Below are 11,674 nucleotides of genomic sequence, written 5' to 3'. Positions count from 1 at the left end.
ATATATATATATATAGAATATATATATAATATATATATTCTAGTATATATGTTTTATATATATTATGTGTATATATATATAAACATATATATAAACACAGCAGGTTTTAATAAATATATATATATATATATATACATACATATACATATATATATATTATTATTATTATTTTTATTATTGAAACATTTATGAAGCGCTAATTAAACGAATCTCAAAAGCGCTATCTAACAAAAACTGAACTTAACAACATAATTGAAATAACAAACGAGAAATCATAATACATCGCACAGAAATAAGATTAAAATTTGGTCATAAACAGAAAAGTAATCGATTCAATATAACGAAAATACGAAATAATATTTAGAACATGTCGACCAAACAGAAAGAATCGATCAATAATGCATTACAATGAAAATAAATGAGTTTTCAGTTTCTTCTTGAAGTCACGCAGGTTTAGGTCCAGATTTCTGAGAACAGCAGGCAGGTCGTTCCAAACAGTTGGTCCAAAAACAGCAATGTTACGAGAGCCTATACGGAGACTCGTTGTTGGGATCAACAGCAGGTTTGAAACATCGGATCTCAAGTGTGTTTCAGATGCTTTTGAAGATCTCTTTTTGAACCTGTCAGACAAATAAGATAGAGCTAGACCGTTGATAGACTTGTAGACAAGTGTTGAAATTTTGAACAACACTCTTTTGTCGACGGTTAGCCAATGAAGTTTCTTCAATATTGGAGACACATGATCGTATTTTAGAGCTCCAACAACAACTTTTGCGGCTCGATTCTGTATTGATTGAAGTACAGCCATGGATCGATCAGGTAAGTCATAAAACAAACTGTTGCAATAGTCGACGCGTGAGTGCACAAATGCATGAACCAACGTCTGCAACGTGGATGTATCTAGGGATCGTCAAATTTGATTGATTTTCCTGATTTGAAACATGCATTCGGCTGAGAGCTTCTTAATGTGTTGTTTCATTGACAAACCTGAATCAATCATGAAGCCCAGATTAGCTGCTGTCTGGCAAAATGGGATGACCTCATCATTAACAGTTATTGAATTCATATCTATTCTTGAAAGTTGCTGCCATGTTCCAATTGGTAAAAAAAACAGTCTTGTTTTGGTTTAGTTTTAAACCATTGCTTTGCATCCACTTATTGACCCCAGACAAACATTTAACCAGTTTGTCCAATTCTGATTTAAAAGAATCTGGCCTGCTCGTAACAATAATTTGCAAGTCGTCCGCAAAAGCATGACCTGAAAAACCAAATGATTCTATTATCTTTAGTACTTCAGATGTATAGATCAGGAATAGAATAGGACCTAGAACCGAACCTTGTGGCACACCAAACAGCATAACATTAACCTCAGACAATTTACCACCGAATGATACCTGTTGTGATTTACCTACCAGATACGACTCAAACCACCTCAGAACAGCACCAGAGATTCCAAAACTGCAACGTAGTCTTGTTAAAAGTACTTTGTGATCTACGCAATCAAATGCGGATGACATATCAAGAAAGACTAGCATTGACACATTTTGTTCATCAATTGCCCCGTACACTTCTGAGAAAACTTGCAAAAGAGCAGTTTCAGTTGAATGGTACTGACGGAATCCAGATTGATATTTCGGCAATAAATTGTTATTGTTCAAGTAACTGAGTGTTTGCCTGGCAACCACACGTTCGATAATTTTGGATAGGAAAGACAGATTAGAAATTGGTCTGTAGTTCCCAACATCATTTTCATCTAGATTATGTTTCTTCAGCAGCGGAATTATGATAGCGTGCTTGCAGCCAAAAGGAAACTGTCCCACATTTAAACTGCTGTTTATCAGGCCTGCCAAAAATGGTGCGAATAGTTTTATAAACTTCTTTAATACGTGGGTAGGTATTACATCTTGTTGACACGACTTTGTAGGTGAATTTTTAACTAACTGCATTACCTCTTCTTCAGAAACCATAGAAAACGTTGAGAACAAACCATTATTGACACCTGATTGGAATTCTGCCAAGCTCGGTTGAGCATCGTTGTTGACACTATCTCTCAGCTTGCTTAACTTTTTATTGAAATAGCACATAAATCGATCAGGTGTTAGTTCATCCATATCCGAGCAGAATTTATCGTTACGACCCCTACAAAGAATGCTGTTCACAACCCGCCAAAGATTTTTTGGTTTCATCTTATTGTCATCAACAATTTTTGTCCAATACTGACGACGTTTTTTAGAGAAAAGTTCCGATTTACTCTTCAAAGCTGTTTTTCATTCATCTTGATGAATCAACTGTGAGCTTTTTCTGTATTTTTTTTCCATTTTTCTGCACAAACGCTTGGCCAACCTGCAATCATTATCAAACCACGGAGCCATACGAACGTTATTGGCGGTCACTGCACTAATAGGGACAACTTTATCAGCAATAGATTTTAACTCGTTGTTAAATAAATGCAATTCCTTGTCTACCTCATTGCCTTGACATGATTTTGAGAGTGGAGATTCAAGCACGAGTTTGATGAAGTCATCAACATTCGTCTGATTCCACATTTTAGAAACTTTTTTAATTCTAACCAAATATCCTCGGGTCATCGACAGTTCAGCCCAAATAAAATTATGATCAGAATAAATTCCACTTGGATGGACTAAACAATCATGAACTGGAAAATCCTCGGAGGTTACTACCAAGTCTAGTGTACCACCACGTAAATGTGTTGGTGCTTTTACACGATTGATGAGTTGAAAATTATCGAAGATATCATTTAAATTAGCAGCATAAGGATCATTCGTCTTTTCAACGTGGACATTGAAGTCTCCGGTTAAAATAATTCGAGAACTGAGTACTGTAATGTTTTTCAGAATAGAAATCAGTTCTTTAAAAAATAATCCAGACAGCTGTGCAGAACCCGGTCTGTAAATAGCGAGCAAAATAAACTCCTGACTATTAAATGTGAACTGACCGCCAAAACTTCAAATGTGATAACTGTAGGTAAGGCTATTTTTTTACATTTTAAACATAGACGAAAAAATATTATCAATTCACCATGGAGAGGGTCGTGATCTCTTACACAATCTACAAAGCGGTAACCAGGAGGAGTAGATAACGCAATGGAGGGATTTTCTGATGAACCATGCCATGATTCAGTAACAACAAAAATATCCAAACCATCACTGATCAAATCATAAATGATGTTGTACTTTGAGCCAATCTATCTTATATTAAGTAAATCCAATTTTATTTTAACCACACAAAAGTTATTATTAGTCCGATCATTTTTAATTCCACCAATATTTCTACCAACAGCACCACCTTTCATTACATTGTTATTACCTACTTTTTTAAGATCATTAAAACCACCATTTTCATTACGATCATTACCGGTACCCTTTATTATTACGCAATCACTACCATCATCTTTACCACAACCATTTTTACTAATAACCAATAACCCCAAGCGTCAGACTACGAACACCAAAATCTTCACCACCAACAACATTACTATTATTATTCAAATTAAAACTAACATCTTTTATGTTAAAATTGTCACCACCATCTTTACCACTAACTCTATCACTTGCACTAATATGACCATAATTTTTAAAATCATTAACATTACAATTTGCTATCGAATATTTTCTAATATCATCACCACGGCCATCATCATACCCACGAACATTACCAACAAAACTACTACTACCAATACTCTGTGTCGTCAGAGAGTCACCATGAAAGCCATCATCACCACCAACATAATTAGTATTCGTCAGTTGAACACCTATGTCTGTCTCTGAGTTACCGGAAATTTCACCACCCTCCATTTGCCAACCTGACCTATTACACGGTATAAAAAATCCTTGTCAGAAACTTCCAATGCCCTTGCCTCCTCTATCTTTGACCTCAGTTCCTTTCTCTGCTCTGGGGAGAGATCGTGACTGAGTCCGATGCGACCGAGGCTGACGTCAAGCGATTTTAATTTAGAGACGTTTTTAATTATCATGTTTTTTATGTCAACACTATCCATTTTCAAAAGCAGCGGTCGGGTATGATCGTCTGATTTTTTTTCCGAGTCTAGTTAGATGAACTAGGTTAGCATCAACAACATTATTAGACAGGTGTTTCAGAATTTTCATGACGTCCACCCGATCACTGCCACTCTCAAGCAAATGAAACATAATTAGAATATTTTCTCTTTCTTTGATTTGTTTAGCATCATTTATTGTCGTTTGGACTGTTTTTACTTCAGCCTTGATATCATCAGTGTGTCTTTTAATCCCGCGACTGACGATATCTGCAAATGATACTTTCATATCATTCTTCAAGATGTTCAATTCACCACGAAAAATATCAGAGCTCTCAAGTTGGTTTAACTTTTCTTTATTACTTTCTATTGCTGCGTTGATATTCTCGAGCTCTGACTTTATATTTGCATTCAAATCGTTCAATGTGTTGAGTTTGTTGAAAACATCTTTTCTGAGAGAATCGACAGAGCTGGTCAACTTTTTAATGTTAGGTCCCAGACTTGAGCATCTATCACAGAACCATCTGAGGTTGGTGCTGGAATCCAAGAGGTTGCAAACCTCTTCAGGGATTGAAACACAGTTCGCATGCGCAAAGTACTCACACTGAGAACATTTAACAGCCTTCCCCTGACCTTTCGCCTCTGAACATTGCAAACCTTTATTTTTATTCATTTTCACCAAAATACAGTTTAACTTTCAATTTATAATATTGAACATTAGAATACAAGTTAATGTTCGTACACAACACTCCTTATGCGTTGACGACAACAAATTATATTCAACTAGTTTAAAAAAAGCTATTTAACAATACAAGTTAATTCTAAATTAAATTATATAATTAAATTGTTAACTAATTCAAAAAATAAAAATACGGTGATACTCCTCTTAATTTATGCTTTAAAAGGGATCCAAAATTAACAATATAACCTCGATATAAATATCACAAAAATTACAAAAACGCAGAGAAAATCAAATACGGCTATATATATATAAATTCAATTCAATAATGAGTTTATTCAGCAAAAAAGTTAGGAGACCCGAAGATATGACTTGTTGGGCCACGATAAAATTTGTTATATATGTATATGTATATATATATATATATATATAACAAATTATATATATATATATATAACAAATTATATATATATATATATATATATATATACATATATATATATATATATATATGTATATAATATATATAATGTATGTTATATACGTAAGTGTCTAGCTAACGTTTATTATGTTTTGTTGAAACAAGCGTTTTATGTGCGTGACTGGCGTTGAAAGTTAAGAGCTAGTGAATGGATTGTTTAGAAATGTGAATAAGAAAATTGAGTTAAGACGACCATCTTCTTGCCTGACTGTGCGCTGTGCTGATCCTGTGTGTGTACTTTACATTGATGTGGCGTTTTTGTGTATTACCCAAACTTTTCATGACTCGTCTGTAGGAACTTTTGATGAGAATTACAACCTAATATACCCACTCATTCATATATATATATATATATATATATATATATATATATATATATATATATATATATATATATATATATATGTTTATGATTGTATGAGTGTGTTTATGTTGCATTTACTGAGCATAATATTCTCAGATTTCAAATTAACTTTCCCTTATTGCCATTTTAAAATCATCTTCTGTAATATTTTTGGTTTTCTTATTTGTCATGATCATTTTAATTTTATTTAAACTTGAAATACCGGTTTTTAGATTATAATAAAAAAATATCCACCTCACGTCACCAACGGTTCAACAATCATTTCATTAATTGCTTTTAAATTCAGTCTAAATACTGTTTAACTACATTTTATTTATAAAAACACTGTTTTGAATAGCAAAATGACAAAGGGTTTTGGGATTAACCAAAAAAAGCTCACCAACAACCAAATTTAAGCGCACTCACAAAAAATTTTCAGTTTTGGCCACCCTTCAAAGTTGTCTTGAATCTCCCTTGGTCTTGTCGTTTGCTAATAGTAATTTTGATTGTTTTTTCTGTCCAAAACAAAATTACACAACAAAATTTTCGTGAACGTAAGCAATAAATGATCAAATATAATGTATGATGCAAAAGAATTTCTTCTTAAAAATCTTAAATAAGTACTCAAACACACTCACACACAAATACTGAAACAAATTCACAGATACTCACAGAATATATATGTTTGATTTATTGACAGAAAAATATGACCATTTTATTCAATTAATTGGCCGTCTCTTTTTGTGTTTGCCATCACATTCTTTCTTACACACATAGAGCCATTCAAATAGGCATACTTATACATATATAAACATACAAGCACTAATGTATTAATGTATACAAATATATTTATCAATAGAGGAGAAATAGAAAGACTTAAAAAAAGAAAGAACAGTTTAGAGCAAGAAAGAGCGAGAGAGAGAGAGAGAGAGGAAAGAAAGAGAGGGAGAGAGAAACATGCAATATTAATTGTGTGTTGTGAAAAGATTACGTAGCGTTTAAATTGTGATTGTTATAGTTGAACATAATCGGAGCTATCTAGAGATCTTCTTTTAGTGAGTTGTTAACACACTAGTTATTTAAAGTCAGGTAACGTTTTGATACATATTTTACTTTGTAGATAATTATTGAAAAGTTGAAAAATTAAATTCACGTATTTCTGTTGTAATATAAACTACCTTGCATCATATACTAATTCAAATTCTAATGGATACGTCACTAGAAGTCAGACCAACACAAGATAAAACGCCAACATGCATCGCTGAACTGAAGTGATAATTTAACTATTTAACTTTTAACATTTACATAATTTAAAAAAGTTTTGCTAAAATAATTTTTTAGAAGTTAAACTTTTTAGAAATTTATTTAAAATCTTTTAGAAATTAATTTTTTTATAGACTTGAAATAATTTTGATCTTGTTTGTTTGTTAGGTGGTATCATCCGTTGGTTGATTCTTGTGAGAAGGCAGAAGGAATCCTGATGACGTCATGTAAAGTTGGGCAGTATCTGTTGAGACCGAGCTCCACACCCGACACATACACACTCTCCGTTAGGTTGGAGATGTTATTCTCTTCATCCGTATTTTTTTAATGTTGATGGTTTTAAGAAAATTATGTTGAAGTATTTATTTAATACTTACTTATTGGAATGTATTGTAAAATTTTTAATTAATAGTAATTTTTCAGATTTATTGGCATTTAAAAACAATCAAATTTTTTAAATTTTGCGAAAGAGTTTAGTTACATTGATTGTTTGAATTATGAAATAGTTGATTAATTTTTTTCAAACCAGAGCAAAGACATCCGTAAAACATTTCCCAATTAGCGTTACGTCCTCAGAAATAACATTCGGTCTGGCAAAGTTTGAAAAGTTTTCTGAGTTCTTGGAGCATTTTATGAACAGGCCATTAATAGGCGGCAGTTCTGGTAAAACTCAAATTTTAATTAAAAATTTAATAAAACATTTTTTAGGCATTTAAAATGTTTTCTTCACACTTCAAGGCAATTTAATTACAATTTATTTAAAAAAAATGTTTCTTGGTTATTGAATTCGGCAATTCTCATGTTGCCCTTCTTCAAATTCAACTCAATAAACTGTTCATGTGTATTACATTTAAATGGGTTATTGAAGAAAATTGTTATAGATTTTTGAAAAACATTTTTTAACTTTTTAATTAATAGCCAATTGTGACGCTCAACATCATGAATGCAGGTGAATTAGTAGTTTTTACGGCACCGGTCTTGGTCCCCAAACACAAACAAGCAAACAAACAAACTGTGCTGGAGCCGACGGTTATTATCCACGGCGAGATGAGTCCAACTTCGCCAACCAGCAAGAGCTCTGTGAGTGATTTGCCGGTGATTTGAAACTGCATTGTCAGAAACGCGTGTATATTTTATATTTAAACACTATGACTCATTGTAATGAGGTTTTCGATTGGAAAAGTTTTTAATTTAAAAAATTATTTAAGCGTAATTTACAAATTTAAATTAAAATATGAAAACTTTATTTCAAAACAAGTGTTTAAATTAAAACTATTGACTCCTACAAAATATAAAACAGGATTTGTCGGTCAAAACGGGGTTCCTAATAAAACAGGGAGGACTTGTAAAGGTTGGTGCTCTCTTTCTGCTCATGTTTGGAATTAATTTTCAGATTCTTGTTAAAAAGTTAAGTTAAATATACAGTTTACATTTAACAAAAGTATTTTACTAATTATGTTTTAATTAGGATACATAAAAAGTGAACTGAATAAATAATAAATGAATGGCAAAATAAGTATAAAAAAAATGAATTTACAAATTGGTTACGCCAGGGGTCGGCAAACGTTTTGCTTTGAGGGTCGCATTGAGAACTATTTTACCTTTGAAGGGCTGCATATGTTTAGCAAATTTTTTCGTCCCGGGATAAAAATTTTTTTTTAGATTTGTGACTCCTTTTTTGGTCATAATGTCTGGATGGACGACCTTTTTTCGGCGAACAAGGCCTCGCGGGCCGCATAAAATAGCTTCGTGGTAGTTTGCCCACTTCTGGATTACGCGAACAAATTAAATTGGCAACTGACAGAATTGGAAGGAAAGATGGGTCGTTGCGGACTCGAAGGATTTAAAGTACTATCAAAGAGAGGAGGACTTCACGCCCAAGGGAACTATCGACCTAAGGGATTGTACGTGTTGCAGGAAGACAAACACACTTTCGGAGGCTTTTGGCAAAGAAAATACATTCATGTAAGTTCACGTTCGTGTGTATTCATATTTTTTATCTAATGTTATTGCTTTTAATGTGGTTTTCAAGAGTTACATGACCAGAGCTCCAAATTTCTTAAAACTTTCAGAAATAAAATAATAAATTATATTTATTTTTGATATATTTATTGAATTTAAAACTTGTTGCTACATCTTACAGACTGATGACACCATGGCGAACGTTTTTGTTTTCAGCGGCAACTGTCACGGATATGGAATCGTGGGTGGCTTTCTTAAAAGAAAAACTCGTTAGTAGTTAATATGTAATTCACCTGGCGAATGAAATGTTTTCAATCGTTTTAGTTCGTGTTTCATAACGTTATTTCATGTAATTTAGATGAAACATATCAATGGAATGGACACACTACTGCCAACTTGTATTATTTAAATATAAAATTTAGTGATATACACAAATTAAAATTATTTTATACAATTTTTTTATTTTTTTAAAGGAAATCATAAAAAAGACCAAAGAATGAAATATCAAAACACATTATGCACCTTCCAAAGTCATTCCGATTGATTTTCATTAAAATTAAACGCTTCACGCATTTTTTTCAAATTACGTCACCATCAACAAACATAGCAGTTAGTAACCGCCGACAATTGTTATTTATTAATTTGTATGAACAGTTGTGTTAATTTTTTTTAGCATTTGATTAGAAAACAGAAAAATGAAATTAAAAGCAACAGTTGTGGTGTTTAGTGCGATTTTGCTTAAAAATTTATCTCTGCCATACAATGTAGTGCGTCTTACATGCGATCCACACACAACAATAACAAATTTATCTGTCGCACTAATCGAATCAGACTTTTACATCCCACCGACTGGCACGATTTACAAATTGAAAAAATTCGAAGAAAACCTGGCGAGTATTTGCATTAATGAGCAAGAATGCTTCGTAGACGGTGAACATTCAACCCAACAATTTTATGGTATGAATGTAACTATCATCTGCGGCAGCCGGACGAAATATCATCCAGCAAAAAATGCGTTCTACGGCCTGGATAATGACACATCTCATAAATGGTTTTTAATTAAAAATCGAACACCGAAAGGAAAGAGGTCGGTTGTCAAAAGGTCAGTTTTGTTTGTAAAGGAAACCTTCCCTGATGACAGCAATACCAACAAGATATCGTTGACTCAAAGCGAAAAAACATTTAAAGAGCTATTTTTTATTTTCTCAACATACTTGAGAGACTATATTAAGGGGTTGCAGAAATTTCTTGCGTTGAGGTACGATACTTATGAAGCGTACGGAAGATTTCTTGAGGAGCTGAGCCTTCGCCAGTGTCAGGAAAGAAAGAAAAGTTCGCTAAGTAACTTGAACGACGTGGTTAGAGATTGGATTAGCAATTGGCAAACTGCCTACAAGCAAAACATGGATGAAATTTTCGAACTTTCAAATGAAGAAGACATGAACAAAATCGGGCAGAAGATTGAATTCGTTAATTGTGCCTTCCTGTCTCGTCAGTTGGAGCCTGAGTACAGTTCAAATTTTAATGATGATTATTGCACATTCCAAAGAAAATTTTCATTTTAAAAATTGGATAATATTATATTTTATATATTTAAATTAAGTCTATGATGCGCCCAACAAAATTATTAAAAATTATGGAATATAAAACAATAATTAAGAAATCACAAATATATATATATATTTATTTATTTTATTTTCCAAACATTTTACGTAAATAAATCGATTTAGTATTTCATACTAGAAACATTGAGATAAACTGAACGTAAATTTTTTTCAATTTTTAAAATTTCATCCGAACAAAGATATAGGTCAGCCTAATCAATAATACGAAGACTGAGTTTTCATATAGGATGAGTAGAAATTTAAAATAGCAGTGCTCTGATAAATAACATGTGCTCAACGGTCAATAGCCCATTAAATTAAACTATGTTCACACATTTGTGTGCCTACATAGTACCTCTTATCAATTTATTACATTTTTTCATTTTCATTCATTTTTCTCAGACTTGGAACAAGTACATGCTGACAAAATATTACAACGCATTAAATTAATATTATTCTGTAATATTATTTTCACATAGTTGGAAGAGTTATACTAACAACACGTCATGTTTGGTTGAAGTTGCAAGCATTTGAATTGAACGCAAGCAACTGTAAAATAGCACACACAGTAGTGGAAAGGTAATAAAAAAGTTGTTAAAAATTGAATGGTGATGAGAGGGGTGAAACATGCCTACGTGGAAGCAGTTTGTCACTGGTAGGATAACATCAAGTGGTGCACCGCTGCTCAACGTGAACATTCAACGTTTAAAAAGATTAAAATAATCAAAAAGAATTATGAATTAAAAAAATAATCAACCTTTTACAAAACAATCGAAATAAATTCAATTCTTTTTATTGTAAAGAAATTGGCCGTTGTACCTAATGGCGCACGTAACAAGCATTTTTGGACATTTTGTATTATTATGAATCAATAAGATATGTAAAGAACGATGAGAAAATATTTTTCACGTCTTACGCTACAACGCATTATTTTGAACACATTTGTGAACATAAAGCCAGCCAGCAGCATATAAATAAGACTGCTTAAGCAAATAGGCAGAATGCATGTTGAGAGTGTTGAGCAGAGGCAGACAAAAATGTTTGTCCCCCATTCCGTTCCTCCTCCTATCATTAAAACATGTGACCTGATGTGCTTAACCTACATTTACGCTACTTCTTCACGAGCAGGTCTGCTACAGTGCAAACGAATATTCAAATAGTATATATTCAATACTCACGTTGAAGAATGCACCACAAAAATTGTGCACATTCATGCAAATGTTACTTTCAATAATTAAGATTTGGTTAAAAATACCAAAGATAAAAAATTACTGGTTAGACGAAAAAAGATGGAAAGAATATAATGGAAAAAATTTAAATTGAAAAT

The 11,674-nt window shown here is 32.5% G+C and overlaps 2 protein-coding genes across 2 annotated transcripts; one reads left to right on the top strand and one right to left on the bottom strand.

Moving 5' to 3' along the window:
- Positions 1–3,772: 3,772 nt before the first annotated feature.
- HELRODRAFT_175053 (hypothetical protein) lies at positions 3,773–4,688 on the bottom strand (the record flags this gene model as incomplete). The annotated part of the gene is made up of 2 exons (XM_009022492.1): positions 3,773–3,950; positions 4,012–4,688. The coding sequence occupies 2 exons, from the start codon at positions 4,686–4,688 to the stop codon at positions 3,773–3,775; spliced, it is 855 nt and encodes a 284-aa protein (XP_009020740.1).
- A 2,623-nt stretch (positions 4,689–7,311) lies between these two features.
- On the top strand, positions 7,312–9,024 carry HELRODRAFT_82345 (hypothetical protein; the record flags this gene model as incomplete). Its single annotated transcript, XM_009022491.1, has 5 exons — positions 7,312–7,438; positions 7,740–7,876; positions 8,082–8,132; positions 8,586–8,746; positions 8,925–9,024. Coding segments are annotated over 5 exons (576 nt in total), but the record flags the coding sequence as incomplete, so codon positions are not given.
- Positions 9,025–11,674: the final 2,650 nt, after the last annotated feature.

The sequence above is a fragment of the Helobdella robusta genome, assembly GCF_000326865.2.
Source record: "Helobdella robusta unplaced genomic scaffold HELROscaffold_32, whole genome shotgun sequence".
Taxonomy (NCBI): Eukaryota; Metazoa; Annelida; class Clitellata; order Rhynchobdellida; family Glossiphoniidae; genus Helobdella; species Helobdella robusta.
This window is presented reverse-complemented; position numbering and strand designations above follow the sequence as displayed.